At 58.3% G+C, this 16,346-nt stretch overlaps 1 protein-coding gene across 3 annotated transcripts in view; it reads left to right on the forward strand.

Moving 5' to 3' along the window:
- The window catches only part of CCDC88C (coiled-coil domain containing 88C), a 133,252-nt gene that overhangs the window by 75,583 nt on the left and 41,323 nt on the right, over positions 1-16,346 (forward strand). For all 3 annotated transcript variants that reach the window (XM_066388239.1, XM_066388241.1, XM_066388240.1), the window contains 7 exons: positions 1,175-1,315; positions 1,733-1,917; positions 2,641-2,722; positions 3,050-3,208; positions 10,800-10,946; positions 11,594-11,738; positions 16,012-16,196. In XM_066388239.1, coding sequence (XP_066244336.1) covers positions 1,175-1,315; positions 1,733-1,917; positions 2,641-2,722; positions 3,050-3,208; positions 10,800-10,946; positions 11,594-11,738; positions 16,012-16,196 — 1,044 coding nt within the window. The remainder of the gene's footprint in view (positions 1-1,174; positions 1,316-1,732; positions 1,918-2,640; positions 2,723-3,049; positions 3,209-10,799; positions 10,947-11,593; positions 11,739-16,011; positions 16,197-16,346) is intronic.

A 16,346-nucleotide genomic window follows, 5' to 3' on the forward strand; every position in this document is an offset into this window, starting at 1 on the left:
GGGGACTGGGTTTCGGAATTAGTGAGGCGCTTCTCAGACACTCGGGTGCCCGGGCTCCACGGGAGACCCACCGAGGCAGGATCGGGGGAGGAGCAACATGAGCCTCCAATTAAAAGCTGCTCGTGTGATGGTCGTGCAGCCTGGGTGGTGTCCCCGAGTCCCCTTTACAGACGGAAGAGGCCTTTCCCGGGCGCTGGTGTGGAGCAGGCCTGGAACCCGCCTCTGAGCCCCTGCCCCGTGCCTGTGGGGTGCCCTGGGCGTGGGCGTGGGCTGCGTTTCCCCTCACTCTCCGAGACCAGCCGATTCCAGCTTTTCCTGTGGGGTGGGGAGAGGTACGGAACTGGGTGTCGTTTGAGAAAATGAAAGGCCCCGTTTTTTGTTGGTGATGTTTTTTGGGGTTATTTATTTATTTATTGTTGTTATTTACTTCCCTTGACTCTTCCGGAAAATTTAAGGACTTTCTTTTTGGCGTGCCTCACGGGGTGCTTTTCTGTTAGTTTTCGCCTTTCGAGTTCCGAGTCACTGATACTCTCTTCCCAGACTGAGAAGGCCAGAACTTGACATGGGTCTCCGGCCCCCTCTGGCTGGCCTGGGGGGGTGGTCGGGTGTGGAGGTGAGGTGGGCATCGGCCCCTTCTGGGGAGTTGGGGTGAGGAAGTGAGGTCGGCAGTGTTGATGGAGAGGCTGCCTGGTGGGATTCCGCTCCCACTCGGCGGCAAGGGGCAAACCAGGTGGTCCTCGGTGGCCCTGGGGTGAGAGCTACGGGCTTACCTGCAAAATGTTTTAGCTTATGAAATACTTCCCAAAATATAACAAGACTGTTAGTTAGGTACCCCGCATTCCGACAGCAGAGTGTTAATGTTTTGCCATATTCGCATGAGATTTTATAGGAAACCAGATGCTGTTCCTCTCCTCGGCCCCCCCCCCCCCAGGGCTCACCTCCCTTGTGGCATAAGTGGGTGGTGCTCCTCGAGAAATACCTGAGGGCTGTCTGGGGAACACCCATGTTGTCAGGAGCGCAGTGTCCCCTTGGAACCAGTGCTGAAAGCAGAAGTGGTCAGAGCCCGGCCGGAGGGAGTGCGCAGCGCCGGGCGCGGGAGTTAAAGGGTCAGGGAAGTGGGTCGGTGGTGGGAGGTCTGCCTGGGCTCTGCAGCACCTCGTGTGTGTGCCCTCAGGTGACCCACAACCAGGAGAACGTGTTCGACCTGCAGTGGCTGGAGGTCCCGGACGTGGCCCCTGAGGAGCTGGAGGCCCTGTCGAGGAGCATGGTCCTCCACCTCCGGAGGCTCATCGACGAGCGGGATGAGTGCACGGAGGTGTGTGTGCAGGTGGCCCGGCTGCCCCCCCACCCCCTGCCCGGGGACAGGGCCTGGGGCCCCAGGTTCCTGCCTGCCTCTTCCTCTGAAGCCTGCTCATCCCCCTGGCCCTCCTGGTCCAGTTTCTATGGAGGGTGGGACGTGGGCATTTCCCTGCCGTGAATGGTCAGCTCCAGACACCGGTGTGAGGCTGGAAGTTGGACTTGGGAACCCGCTCCATTCGCAGGCTCCTTTCTGTCTCCCTGAATGTGTCATCGCTTTTTACAAACTTCCAGCACTTCTTCCCGCCTCCCTCCTGGTCCCCTGTCTCAGCCGACACTCTCTTCCCCTCTCCTGGTCACTTTTCACGGGTCTGAGTGCAGGCGCTGCGCGGGGCGCAGAAGCACGTGGTGAGACCCCCTCTCTGCCCCACTGCAGCTGATCGTGGACCTCACGCAGGAGCGGGACTACCTCCAGGCCCAGCAGCCGCCCAGCCCCCTCCAGTCCTCCAGCGCCGATTCTACACCCAGCCCGACCAGCAGCCTCTCCAGCGAGGACAGGCAGCACCTGGCCGTGGAGCTGGCGGACACCAAGGCCAGGCTGCGCCGCGTCCGGCAGGAGCTGTGAGTCCTCTAGGGATCCCCTGGTTTTTCTGCCCCTGTGCCGTGTGTCACAGACACACCTCTAGCACGTGGGGTTCATGGCGATGCCAAGCAGCAAGCAGGCGAGCTCTGACTTGGGCCCCGGAGTCAGCTGGGTTTGGCTCCGAGCTTAGTCCCTCTTTGACTGTGGACTGGTCCACCCCGTCTCCGGGCCTACGCACGGGGTTCTGCTGGGTCTTTGGGGCTCTTGCCAGCCCAGACATTACAGACTGGACAGAAGCAACCTGCTGCCCACCCTCAGGCCCAGTGTGGGCCCCAGTGACCGCACGCTGGTGTGTGTCTTCTTCAGGAGGGAGGATGGGTCTCACCCCATCTGGTGAGCCTGTTTCCCCGCTTGCTGCAGCTGCTGATGTCACTTTGCCTGTCATCTCAGGAGTGGCCGCTTTCACCTCCCCGCCAGTGGGCTCTCTGCCCACCTAGCTGTGGAGTGGTGTGGCTCGTGGGGTCTCCTTCCCTGTCCCACACCCTCCGAGGAAAACTCTGGTGGGTGTCATTTGGAGCAGGCATCGAAAACTTACAAGTGCCGTTGGAGTCGGGAGCGTTTCTGCAAGCCCCACACGCAGGCTCCCTCGTGCCCAAAAGTCGGGTCCCCTCGCCTTCCCCCTGTGGTCTCCCAAGGCGGTGGGTGGGCTTTCCGGGTGCTTCTGAGGGGGCCCTCCCCATGCGTCCTGTCCTCACCCCCAGGGAGGAGAAGACGGAGCAGCTTGCGGACACCAGGCATGAGGTGGATCAGCTGGTCCTGGAGCTGCAGAAAGTCAAGCAGGAGGTGAGCGGGCCCTGTCTTGTATACCGGGGTTGGGGGCCAGGCTGCCCCGGTAACTGGCCCGAGGTTCAGGAATGCAACCCCAGGGGCCCTCCCAGCCCAGGCCTCTGTTTTCTTCCTGCTCAAAGCAGCGCCGCCTGAGAGCCAGCTGTCCCGAGACTGGGGAGAACATGTTTTCGTGATGGCCTGGGGGACCCCCGCCCCGCGGCTTGCACATGGAGCCGCTTGGCCCCGAGGAATTGGCTTCTCGTGGGACCGCAGGGACTTAGTTCTCTCGTCCCCACCCCGGAGGGAGCCCTGAGCTAGGTCCCGTCTTTGCCTGCCTCCCAGAACATCCAGCTGGCGGCCGACGCCCGGTCCGCTCGTGCCTACCGGGACGAGCTGGACTCCCTGCGGGAGAAGGCGAACCGCGTGGAGCGGCTGGAGATGGAGCTGGGGCGTTGCCGGGAGAAGCTGCACGACGTGGACTTCTACAAGGCCCGCATGGAGGTGCGTGGGGCGGGCGGGCGGGCGCGGGCACTACCCGTGCTGGAGCAGGGCAGACAGAGAGCCCCGAGACCCCACACCTCCGCCGTCTGCCACCCCCCAAGGGCTCCCTCTTGCAGGGGAAGGGCTGTGGTTGGGAATAGGGTTGAAGGGCCCCGCGTCCTTGTAAGGTTTTTCTTTCTCCTACTTCATGCCACGGCGACACCCTTCTATTCACAAAGCTTTTTGTTGTTGTTTTTAAGACTTCTTGCCATTTCTGTGGCTAAATCCTACCAGGATTGTTTTCCCATCTATAAAATAGAGATAATTGTACTATGTCTTGAGGTTTTCTTAGAGGATGAAAGAGGTAAAATGCCAGGTATTTGGTCAAGCCCTATATGAAGCCCCCAGTGGTGGAGCCAGCTGTTACCATGGTTATGGGTCCGTGCAGGGGAGGATCTGAGGGTTAAGGGGGGGATGGAGGCCAAGACCCAGGTGGAGTCCCAGAAGCTTTGACCGCTCACCCCAGCTGCTTCACGTCAACAGCGGATTCTGGACCCTCTTATCTGAGGATTTGGGGATTTTGCCCCCAATCCAGTCCTGGAGTGTGGAGGCCGTTTTAGTGAGCTGGGTGACACCAGGGTGTCGGCTCGTACGGAGTGGGCCGTTTGATGGTAAGAAATTGTCCCTGGTGCCAGCGAGGACACTTGTCAGGGGACTGAACACAGGTCTGTGGAGCGTGGCTGTCCCTCTCCACGCTGCGCTGTTGGCGACAGGTGTGCTTGGGGCAGGCTGTTTGCCCAGAGGCCTCGACTCGCTCTCCTGCTGCAGACGGGCCCTGGGATCCCTGGGCCGGGCGAGGCGGGCTGGGGGTGGCGGCGGTCCAGGCTTGTTCCTCCAACTTGCTCAGGGTGCGTCTGCTCCCCCAGGATGTTAGTGACACACTCGCCAGCCCCCCTGGGTGCTGTGCACAAGTGGCCTGGCCCGAGCCAGGGTGGGGGTGGCAGACGGCTCCTGGCTCAGTCCTGGCAATGGTCCGCTGGCCCAGCCGATGGTGGAAGGCATGTCTCCTCCCGCAGAGGCTGAGCATCTCCTCACTTGCTGGAAATGCCACAGTTGGGAGAGCAGGGACAGTCAGCACACGCAAGTTCCCCCAGACTGCTGCCTCAACAGCCCTCTCCCCACGTCCCCTGCACTCCAGGCCCTGGTGCAGCCCCCAAACAGGACCACAGATGGAGGTGGCTCCCACATCTCACCCCGACACTCTGTCCCGTGGCCGGGGGGCGGGTGTCAGAGTTCAGTTTCTGTCTCCATGTTCATTCCCGGCCTCGTCCAAGCAGCCTCACTCAGTCACACAGACGCGGTGACTTAGCGCCTGCATGGTATCACGCCCTGCACCAGGAGCCGGGGGCTGACACCAAACAAGGCTGGCTCCCTGCCTTCGGGGAGCTTCTGGACTTTCGGGGGTTTCACATGGGAGCCCTTTTTCATGTTCTCGAGTTTCATGCGTCTGGATGATAACAGCAATATTTCCCATGCCGATGACTGGTTTTCACAGTGACGTTACCGTGAAATCAGTACTGCCTGAAATTTTGCGTTAGTGTAATGAATTACAAGAGGAACAGTGTGGTCTGTGGCGTCCAGGCCACGAGAGAGGATGGGCCACGCGGTCCTGAGGGTCCCATGGTATCAGGACCCAGAGGACAGTGGAGGACAGTGCACCTGCACGCCTCCTTAGGTAGCAATAGTTACAGCCGCCCTGCAAACCGTTTGCAGCCCTGCCGGGCCAGGCTGCCTGTGCGCACCTCGGGCCCCGGGGGGGGGGGGGGGGGCAGGACAGGGTCTCATTCGCCTACATGCCTGCACATCAAGCAAAATCCCGCCTCTCAGCAATGGACAGACTTGCAGTCTGGGGAGAGGGACGGGGAAGAATCGTGAGGTTTGGTCCCCGGAATGGTGACGTGTTGGGTGTGATGGGCAGTGGAGCGGAGGGGCATGCTCGTCACGCTCATCACACTCGTGCTGGCTCCCGTTGGTGGGCACCCACCGCGCAGGGGACAGTCCTGGGCATGAGGGGAGTGACAGATGGCCCGGGCGCCCTCCCCGAGAGCCTGTCCAGTGTCAGCACTGAAAGCACATAAAAGGGAGAGGGTGTCAGGGCCACGTGGGAGGAAAAGATAAAGGCCCGGGGTTCAGGGCGGGGCCAGGGTTAATTTTGGTTAGAAAAATATGGAACACAAATTTCCTTGTTTGGTTTTTAAACTTCTGGCAGCTTCTGTGGGGCTCCTAGTCTGGTTGATATAAGGGTTAAAACAACAAGAGGAGAGAGGCCTGGGCATCTCTGGCACAGTGGGAGTTGGGGCGGGGTGAGTTGGCACCGGGTGGTCCTTGACTTCCCTCTGCAAACAGTTGTCTCAGCTCCCTCCTCTGCGCTGCCGGGGGACAGAGGACACAGGCAGACCGGGATCGCCCGGGAGGGTCCTCCTGTCCCGTGCACTGTGCCCTTCCCCACAGCAGCGGGCAGACATGCCGTGTGCGTCCTGAGCAGGGCGAGGGCCAGTCCTGAGCAGGGCGAGGGCCAGGCGGCCTTGTCTCTGCCCCGGAGGGAGGTGCCGCTTCCTCGGCAGTGCTCGTGTCGGGAGGCGGAGGAGGCTGGGCAGGGCCCAGTCGCAGCTGTCACGCCACGTGCTGAGTGTGGGACAAGCCTTGTTCCCGTCTGTGAAAGGAGTGGTGCTCTGGGGGTCTCCGCGTCCCTTGCACCCTGGCATCATGTGGCATAGTGACGAGCACATTTCTAGTGAGCTTACTGTAGCGAGCCCCTGTGCCCAGAGACGGGGCCTCCGGGGCCTGCTCCGTGCAGGGAGGGACAGGGCAGGTGGTTGGCAAGGCAGTTAGCAGCTGGGTTAATGATTGGTCCGGGGGTCTGGTGCACACCCACCCTAAAGACATCCCCCACAGTGCCCGGTTCAGGAGGGCTTGGTCCGCCCTGAAGATCCGGGCCTGAGAGATGGGGCCCTAGCTGGACTCACACTCCGGCCAAGGCACAGCCGCTCATCTGCACCCTGGGGTCCGGCTGCTAAACCCTTGTTTGTCATCCCCAGTAGGAGAAGGTCCTCAAGATACGTTGATTTGAGTCTAGTCTTTAGGATTCTCAAGCTGTTCCCACCTGCACTTTCTGCCCAGTCCTCTGCGAGCCTGTCTGAAGGAAGGGAAGACCCGTGTCCTTCATTTTCCCTCCATCCCCGGGCTTTCTGCTGACCCTGCACCTCCACTCCGCTGCAGCCGTGCCTGAGAATCGGCCCAGGTCCGGCGAGCGCGTCCAGCCACCCTCGCCCGCCCTCTCTGTGGCCTGGACACCTGCACCCACCTCCTCATCGAGCCGCCCTCCTCTTGTGCCTGAGTTCCCGAGCTGGCCTTCCCGGGCCCACTCCCGGTCAGCTTGGTGTGCCCCCCGCAGCTCCCCTCTGGGCTTTCTCCGTGGCATCTGCCCCCCCCCACCCCGCTTTAGCTGCTTTAGCTAACACAGACCGACAGGTCCCAAATCCTAACCTTCAGGCTGGCTGTCTCCTGCCTTCCAGGGCTCAGTCCATCCGGAGCATCCATGTCTAAACCCACCGTCTCCCTCCCCCAAGCCTGCTGCTCTGTCTCTAGGCTGCAGTCACCCCCACCCACCCAGCTACTCAACCCGGAGCCGGTTAACCTTGATTCTTCTTCCTTTCTCCCCGCTCCACCACTGGGGTCCCAGGTGCTCCCCGTCCTCCAGGGCCCCGTCCCCGTCTGCCAGCAGGTGTTTGAAGAGTGAGTGGGGCTGCAGGGCTGGCCCCTCTCTTTGTTTGCTCGTACTATCCAGTGGCTGCCCAGGGTCACAGTGTTATTACTCCAAAACGAACCCCCCCACCTCAGATACCTGAGCTGGCCCTTCTGTCTGTCTCTCTCTGTTCGCATCCGCCGTCCTGCTGCCAGAGTGGCCCTTCTAAGCTCGTCGGGGCACCTCTCCGTGGCTCTTAGGATAAAACCCACACTCTGCCCTTCTCTGGCGCTCACCCACCTCTGGTCCCCAGTGGAACTCTGCTTCAGCTAAACCCAACTCCCGTTGGGTCCCCCGGAGTCCTCTGGGGTCTCCTCGGCCCAGCCCGCCTCCCCCAGCGGGTCCCGAGGAGGGGTGGGTGGGTCAAGTCCTACAGGCCTTGTCCCCTAGCCTCCTGCTCCACATTTCCTGTTAACCCATCGCCTTCAGGCAGTGTCACCACGTGGCATTGTCATGATTCCAGCAACTCCTTGAAGACAGTCTGTGTTTTCCTGACCCTGAGTTTGGGTCCTCGGTGCCCAGCGATGTGTAGCTCAGGGATGGGCAGACTACAGCTGTCCGGGGGTGAAATCCGGCCCACCGTCAGTTCTTAAAGAGTCATGGGAACCCGGCTACACCCGTTCATTCACATGTCGTCTGGCTGCTTCTGCTACCCCTGCGGAGTTGAGTAGTAACAGACTCGTGACCCGAAGAGCGGAAGGTTTTACTCTGGTTCTTTACAGACCTGGGGTCTGGCCCACGTCGGTGCGCAGTGAGGTCTTCAAAAGGAGCAGAGTGACCGTGACGATGGAGTGTCTCCCACCGCGGGGACTGTGCGGGGCTCCAGCTGCGTCCTGGCTTGTCGACCTCCTCGTGGCCCCGCGAGGCTCAGCGGCCCCTGGGCCACTCGCCCTCGGATGAGAAAGCTGAGGGGGAATGGTTTGCTCAGCGTCACAGCTGGCGAGGAGGTAGACCTGACATTGAAACACGTCTGACTGCCCCCAGGACCTTGGCCTTGCCGAGGAAGAGGGAAAATGTGGGTGGGGGGCCCAGCCTCCAGCAGATCATGTTGGCCCTTAAGTTCATGGACCTTAACTGACTGCTTCGAACACCTTGATCCTGCATTCCCACTTGGGACTTCGTGTTTCTGTGTTTCTTAACGTTGACGGCACCTAGGTAGAATTCAGTGCACTGAGAAGTAAGAGCTGCTGTTTGGTGTGTGGTTCAGCCCACCCCCAGGAGGATCCCCATGGACCTCAGGTCACGTGAAGCTTAAAAAACAGGCTGGTCTTCCAGGAGGTTTAACCGACTGCAGCGAGCCTGGTGAGCAGGTGGAGTTTCGTGAGCGGCGATCTTCCCTGGGTGGGTGGGAAGTCTGCCCGCCCTGAATCAAGTGACCCAGAGACAGGACGTGATGGGGACGGGCAGCCAGGCACTCGCTGGGCTCAGGAACTGGGCCCGGTGCACTTCCTGCGCCTTACCGCGTCAGATCTCCCCGTGTTCGTGCTCGTGGCGGGAAGGAGAGACCCACGATCGAGGGACGTGGCCTCACTTGGGGTCCCTTAGCTAATCGTGCACATGCGAGTTGGAGCCCGTCAGCCCGTGTACCCAGTTGTCACTCCCGGTCACCGTGGCAGCTCTTGGGCCACTTGGGGACCGGCCGTCAGACCTGGCCTGTGACTTCCTAAACGTGGCCCCTCAGCTGTTCGCTGGGCTAGGTCATGCCTTTAAATAGGCTCCCGGTTCAGTTGGGACCAGGGCCTCGGGAGGCTGGCTGGCTGGCTGCGGGCAGCTGCCAGGGGGCGGCTCCGCCCTCCTCCAGGCCGAGCCCTTTGCCGAGGACTCTGCTGAGGACTCGGGCATGGCTTCGTGGAGTCCGGTCTCTTGCTTCCGCGGTGGGGGTATACGAGGCAAATTGAGCTGTTTCTGCTGCCTAATACATGGGGAAGGTCGATGCCACCAGAGGGCGGAGGCCTGTCTGAGGAGTGGCTGGAAATCATTTTGTTCTGCGCTGCGTTCTGCTCTGGACGCTGCCCGGCGCGACCTGTCTCCGGGTCCTTCGGGGCCACCTCCCATGCCCCTCCCATTCCCCCTCGTGGTGTGACTCAGCCACCTGGTGTTATTGACCACTTCCAGGAGGCCCACAAGAACAGAACTGGAATAGTCCTGCCCTGCAGACTTCACAGCCTGGGGGAGGAAGACAGGCCAGCTGTGTTGGTCTTGTAGAGTGCCCAGGGCACTCTGGGAGCCCAAGTACCTGACTCGGTGGGTGGGACAGAGTGGAGTTGCAGACACATCTCAGGGGGGCAACTTTGGCTGGGTTTTGAAGGCTGAGTAGGAGTCGTCGTGAGACTTGGGCAGGCTGTGCTGTGACACTCAGGGCCTGAGAGTGTGGTTATCCTGGGGAGCACTGGTGGGCAGACTAACTGGAACACAGGGTGAGGGTGGTGGGGGCAGTGGCCAGGGCGGGAGAGCTGGGCCTTCTTCCTGCTCGAAACCCCGCTCAGTGCTCTGGTTCGCGTCACTGATACCAGTTTGGAGTTGGGGTCTCTGACCCACACGGGTTCTGTGAGGGTGGGTTGCAGGCAGCTGAGGACAGTGGAGAAAACACAGGTCTGGAGCTCTCCAGCCTGAGTTCAAGCCCCAACCCCACCCCTCACGGGCTTTGTGACTATGGCTCACTCCTTAATTTACCCAAGTCAACCTCTTCGTGTGTAGGAAGGGACTGTCTCTGCCTCCCTCTCGGGCCGTTGTGAAGAATGCCTGAGTCGGGGGCAGCGAGCGCCTAGTACAGGGCCGGCGATATGGGGAGAGACGGCGGCCAGATGAATCCCGATTCTCAATGAGCAAACCCTCCCCGGCCACCAGGCTTTGAACCGCGCCTGCTGACAGCACACTGCATGGTTTCCGCTCCACTAAGACCCTTAGACGCCGGCCCACGCAGGGAAAAGGAACACGTGATGGATAAGCGGGAGCTGCCGGCCCACACTCAGTTGTTAGAAGCCGTGAGTGGGGCAGGCCTTGGAAAACCGCCCCCCAGGGAAGCAGACATTCCCGCGTGTGCGTGTTCGCAGACTGTGCAGGCGTTCAGGGGGGACTCAGTCGCCCTGAGATACCAAGTGTTCCTGGGGCAACTCTGGGGGGAGGGGGAGAGTCCAGCAGACACCTCACCCGCCGGGGGCCAGCCATTGCGTTCCACACCCAGCATGTGCCCGGCACACAGTAGGCCCACAGCACTTGTTTGTTGTGTCTTGCACACTCCTCATTTCCAGGAAACTGCGGAGAAATGTTTTTTTCCACGAGAACGGGTCTAAAATGTTCAAATGGAAGATTGTCCGAATAGCCATTTTTGTCCAGGACCCAGATCAGTAAAACAGACGTTGGCTTGAGAGGCCTAGACTCCGCCCTCAAACCCAGGGCAGACTCTTAGCCTCACCCCTTCCTCACTAAGGAACCGGGGGCTCAGCAAAGCCCCCTCTGTGTCAGCAGGTTCACTCGTCCCACCAGACACGTCGTATGTGTCAAACCCTTTCACGGCACAGCCGGCATAAAGCCGACCCCGAGGAAGTGTCTTCTTCCCGGATTGAAATGGCTTCTGGTTCGAGGATGTGTTCTGTAGAGAGAAGTCTGTCTGGCCTGGCCTCCCAGAAACGGTGCAGGCGCTGAGCCGTGGAGACAGAACTCCCCACGGCAGCACTTCTATCGCTGGGTCATTGGGGTGGCTCCAGATGTCTGGGAGAACGAACGCGTCTTCACGGACCAGGTGCTTTAATCTGATGGCTCTCGTGTGTGTGTGTGTGTGTGTGTGTGTGTGTGTTTGCTGACCAGGAGCTGAGAGAAGATAATATCATCTTAATTGAAACCAAGTCCATGCTGGAGGAGCAGCTGACGGCCTCCCGGGCCCGGGGTGACAAAGTCCACGAGCTGGAGAAGGAGAACTTGCAGCTGAAGTCGAAGCTCCACGACCTGGAACTGGTATTAGGGGCGTGGCCGGCACGTGTGAGACAGCCTGGGATGGCGTCAGGGTCAGGCCGTGCCCTTCCCTGATTCTCAGCGTCTGGGTTGCTGCTGCTGCCATTGTGGGGACCCACTGACGGCAGGGTATCGCTTACTGAGCTCAGTGGCTTGAGTGGGCCACCACTTAGCGCCCGCACAACAGATAAGCCTTGACTGCTGTCTTGCTTTTCTGAGAGGATGGGTGTGTGTGAGTGTCTTGTCACAAGAAGGGTCTTTGCTGACATTTATGGGGAGGGTTGAGCTATGATTTGTAAGTCTGTCCGCCCTGTCCCAGGCGTGTCAGGCCTGCTGAGAGGCCACGAAGCTGCCTGTCCCCGCATTGCTTGCTTTAAAGCCCTGTGCTGAGCATCAGCTTATCCAGATGCCACTCAGAGACCTCAGGCCTCCTCACCACCTGGGTCTCTGGGTCAGCATGTCGTTGAGCGGTTGTAACTCTCAGGGCTGGGCCGTGTCGGAGTCGTTTCTGTGCAGCTGTGGTTTTGGAAGTGAGCAGGTGCATGGGGGCCCCTCACCCTGCAGGAATGAGGGTAGACGCGTGGGGGCCGGGGCCTGTCTGGGGGGTGCCCCGGGCCGTGTCCTCACCGCTCCCCTCTTTGTGCACTTAGGACCGGGACGCGGACAAGAAGCGCATCGAGGAGCTGCTGGAAGAGAACATGGTCCTTGAGATTGCACAGAAGCAGAGCATGAACGAGTCTGCCCACCTGGGCTGGGAGCTGGAGCAGCTGTCCAAGAACGCAGACCTGTCAGACGGTAGGCAGCTGCCCGGGGCCTGGGGTCCGGCCTGGCTGCGCCTCTCCCTCAGCCGGGAGCCGAGCCCTGGGCCCTGACTCGCACGTGTCAGCCTGGCCTCACCCCGATTAAACAGGGTTTCCGTCAAGGGGTGCTGGGAACAGTTGCACTGCTGTTCTCCCCAAGGAGAACGTGAAGGGCCTGGCGGCCTCGATGTCAGGACACGAGCTTACAAACCAAGTGTTGCCAGGCCTCCCAGTTCCCATATGGACCGGCTCAGGAGCTTCCAGATTACAGCACGCCGGCCCCCGGAGGCCGTTTTAGCTCTGTCCAAGGATGATTGGAAGCTCTGGATGGCAGGAGCGGCCCCCCGTGGTCACTGATCCCCAGTATAATAGACCCTGGGCATTATTTCCTCCATGCATTTGCATAATTGGGCAAGATGGATGCAGTCTGTGCGCTGTCTCCCGGGGTGGGGGCCCTTTCCTCTCCCTCCGGTGTCTGCACCCCTGCCCGGCGCCTGAGAGGAGGTGTGGCGTTGGCCTGGGGAAGGCGGGTGGGGCAGCCGTCAGCGGGGCCGCAGGAAGCCCGGCACGGGCAAACCGAGCCAGTTCCTGTGTTCAGAGAAGGCGCACGTGCACCTGAGAGTGCTAGTTAATGTTGACTGCGAACCTGACCCAGTGCAGGAGAGCTTCCGGCTGGTAGGGGGAGGGGGTTGCTCTTTTCAACGCTGATAAACATTCCCGAGCGTAATGAAGAGGCTCTCGAAAGCAGCGGGATGTTTCTTCTCCTCCAGGGTTCCCGTCCGTTCCAAACCGGAAATCAGTTCCCTGAACTGTTGGTCTGTGTGAGAAATTGGTTCTCTCTGTGGTTGGGTGTCAGGGTGGGGATCCGCGGGGATTCCCAGATGCTCTGGGCCGGCAGGCTCATCGGGGAGGACCACTGCCCCCTGGTGGAACACAGAAGTGGTGCAGGCTGGCTAGGTCCGGCTCAGACCAAGAGTTGCTTCTGTGAGAGACCAGGGTGGCTGGAGGGGTTGGACCGCCTCCCTGATTCAGACCCGTCAATGTGGTGTGGGAGCCTCCCAGCTCAGTAACCGTGAGTCATTCCTGGTGTTCCCGACCCCACTGCCTAGCTGGCCGGTCATGAACAAAAGCAGGAGCGTACTTTTGCGTGGATGGATGGTGATTGCTTGCGCCTGAAGGTCCTGGCTTCAAGTTCCGGCTCCTCCACTTGTAGGCTAGGTGACCGCTTTTAAACCTCAGTGTTTTTGTTTGTAAAATGGGGGTAACGAAACTGCCTCGCAGAATTGCTGTGTGTACCTGGTGAGAGGAGTCAGTGACTGAAGCATCACACAGGGCCTGGCCCACGGGGCCCCAATAAAGGGTGGTTGTTCTTGTCACCCTTGTCTTCTTAAAAGGTATTTCATTACTCTGGTTCTTGGTGTGCTGGGGAGCGTAGCACCCCGTAAAGAACTGTCGGTTGTTTCCCTAATGAGCTGTTGTGTCATCACAGTAGTCTCTGAGGCCCTGGCTTTTTACGGAAGAGGAAATTGAGGCTTGTAGTCAGTTCCATTGTTGAACTTGGAGGACCTTCAGAATTCTTTCCCATGAGTGCAGAACCTTGGTGTGAGGTAATGAAAAGTCTAGTTGTAGAGGGCAGTGATTCTTGCAGAACAAAGGGAATGTATCTCATGCCACAGAGCTTTACGCTTAAAAATGGTTAAAACGGTAAAATCTGCCTGACCTGTGGTGGCGCAGTGGATAAAGCGTTGACCTGGAAATGCTGAGGTCGCCGGTTCGAAACCCTGGGCTTGCCTGGTCAAGGCACATATGGGAATTGATGCTTCCAGCTCCTCCCCCCCTTCTCTCTCTCTGTCTCTCTCCTCTCTCTCCTCTCTAAGATGAATAAATAAAACGGTAAAATCTATGTTGTGTGCATTTCACCACACCTTTGAAGTGATCTTTAAAAATTTTGTTATTTATTTTAGCAAGAGAGGAGGGGGGAGAGAGAGCGTGAGAGAGAGACATTAATTCATTCCTGTATGCGCCTCAATCAGGGATTGAACCAGCAGCCTCTGCACTTCAGGACGATGCTCTAACCATCCAGACAAGCTATCTGGCCAGAGCTTAAATGCTTTTTTTTGTTTGTTTTGGGTTTTTTTTTGGTTTTGTTTTTTAAGTGAATGCTATAAAGATACCATCCAACTGATCCCAGCTGTGAATTAGTGGCGTTGTCAGTGTTGTTTGTAGCCTTGTTAGGATGAAGCCCTTCACACGTGTTCGTTTGTCGAGAGCATGTGTGCGCGCCTGTGTGGTCAGCGCTGGGATAGGGTCAGGGCCACGGGCAGTTCGTCCACACCACTGCCGCGCTGCCTGTTCTGGGGGTCTCTAGGCCAGTGGTTCTCAAACTTTTTGAAGTTGGGGCGCATGTAAAATCTTACAAATAATTGTAGGCGCACTATATACAAATTTCTAAGAAATATGTTATAATAATTAAGTCATATGTTAAAGAAAAAATATAAAGTCCAATTGCGCTTTTATGATAATTAAAATAAATATGACAAAATTAAATTTATTCTGACATTAAAAAACATTTTTGTTATATTTTTTTGAGTTATGCTTTTTAGAATTTATAAAAAAGAGAGGTTTAAAACTAAAAAAAAAATGACAAAAAGTTATCTTTTTATACATATAGATACATTCTTAGTAAGATTTAGTAAAGTCGGCAGGTCCCGGCTCGAATGTGTTAAGCTTTTTCATTCTTGTGTTTATGAGAAACATGAGCCTGATGTTTCCTAGTGATTTCTTCAATGTTTGGGCATATATTTGAAAGGCAAACTCTCATTTCCTCATCAATTTGTTGAAGAATTCCTCTCTTTTTACTCTTGTGTTGAGTGCAGAAAACCCCCACCATACATATCATCTTAACTTTACACCAAACAAAGAATAGAAGAAACTTGCCTCCAGTCTTTCCAGGGAACATGGGGGGTAGTGTAAACAATCCAGCACCACAGTTTAACAGCCTTTTGCAACCTAATCAGGCAAGTGAGGTGGAGGATTGGGCAGACTGTCAGCTTACAGCCAATTCCCCACACCTCTGTCCCCCAAAAATATAAACTCCAAAAACCCTGTTGATTTTTTGATCCCCAACAGGGACATATTTCTCTGGAACACCATAGGGTGCACCTGGAAATCTTCTAGGGCGCACCAGTGCACCCTGGCGCACACTTTGAGAACCACTGCTCTAGGGTGTTCTGACTTGTTGGGTCTGTGCCACTGTCCTTGGTGGAGGTTGAGAACCCCAAGTGGGATGCAGACACTTTTTCGACCTTACAGTCCTGCGGAGCTGCTGCACACACACGTCTCCTGCTTGACGTGCCTGCTATTGAAGCTGTCCCCTCACGCGCCCCCGCCCCCTGCGGTGATGAGTGCAGCGCAGGTGGGGTGCAGCCGTGTTAGCCGTACAGTGTGGCGGCTCCCAGGGCTGAGCATGTGGCTCTGGAGGGCCAGGTGAGGCAACAGGTCTGACCCCGCTTTCAAGGGCTTTCATATATTTTCACTTTTTACCTCCTGAAAGAGCCCCGGAGTGTTTTTTACCTCTGCCTGACATCGCGCCTGGTTGCGGCAAGGGTGGGGCCGAGAATGCCCGTTCTTCCTGCTCTGTGTACCCTTTTCTGTTGGTGTTCAGGCTGTGTGTGTAAAAGCCACGTAGAAAACCTGCCTTTCTCTCTCTTTACCTTACGTTTTTCTCTCGTGTAGAGTTCTTAAAGCAGCTTAGATAATACTATGAAATTTCTGCACGAAGGTCCTCATCCAGGGAGGGCAAGCACTGGGCGTGCGTACCCCATGGCCTCTGCCACTCCCGGCAGACACAATAGTCAACCATCATGAGTGTCCCAGCCCCTGGCTGAGCCACCCAGACTCCCACTTCTCTCAGCTGTCACAGAGAATGTCATCTGTTTGCCCTCTCTGCTAGTCTCTCAAATCCTTGACTTGACAGTCAGGTTAGCAACTTGGCAGAAACGGTTCCTGCAGTGACACAGTCTTTAACTTTCGGGGTGGCCTCTCCACGGTCGCCAGCTTTCTTAAGCTCTGGGTTGCTCCCCCAACAGGCCCCGGCTGAGCCAGCAGAGGGGCCCCCACTGCCTGAGGAGCCCTCGGGTGCTGACAGCAGCAGCGCCCTGTGAAAAAGGGGGGGCCCCGTGCTGACCCGTGGGGGACCGTCCCGGGCCCCTCACGCCCAGGGCTCGGGGCCCCTGGAACCCGGGCTCTGACCCGCCCCTGCCCTGCAGCCTCCAGGAAGTCGTTCGTGTTCGAGCTGAACGAGTGCGCCTCCAGCCGCATCCTGAAGCTGGAGAAGGAGAACCAGAGCCTGCAGAGCACCGTCCAGGGGCTGCGGGAGGCGTCCCTGGCGCTGGAGCAGAGCGGCCTCAAGTACGGGGAGCTGGAGAAGGAGAACCAGCAGCTCAGCAAGAAGGTACCTGGGTGGTGTGTCCCCAGCCCGTCCGCGCCCTCCGGGCAAGTAGGTGGCCAGGCGGCGCATTCAGGTGTCAGCAGCCACAGTTACAATAGCGGAACAAGAGTCGTCACTTGAAGAGTCACGAGGCAGCGTGACGTGTCCCCGCGG

Source organism: Saccopteryx leptura, chromosome 6 (genome assembly GCF_036850995.1).
Source record: "Saccopteryx leptura isolate mSacLep1 chromosome 6, mSacLep1_pri_phased_curated, whole genome shotgun sequence".
In the NCBI taxonomy this organism is placed as follows: Eukaryota; Metazoa; Chordata; class Mammalia; order Chiroptera; family Emballonuridae; genus Saccopteryx; species Saccopteryx leptura.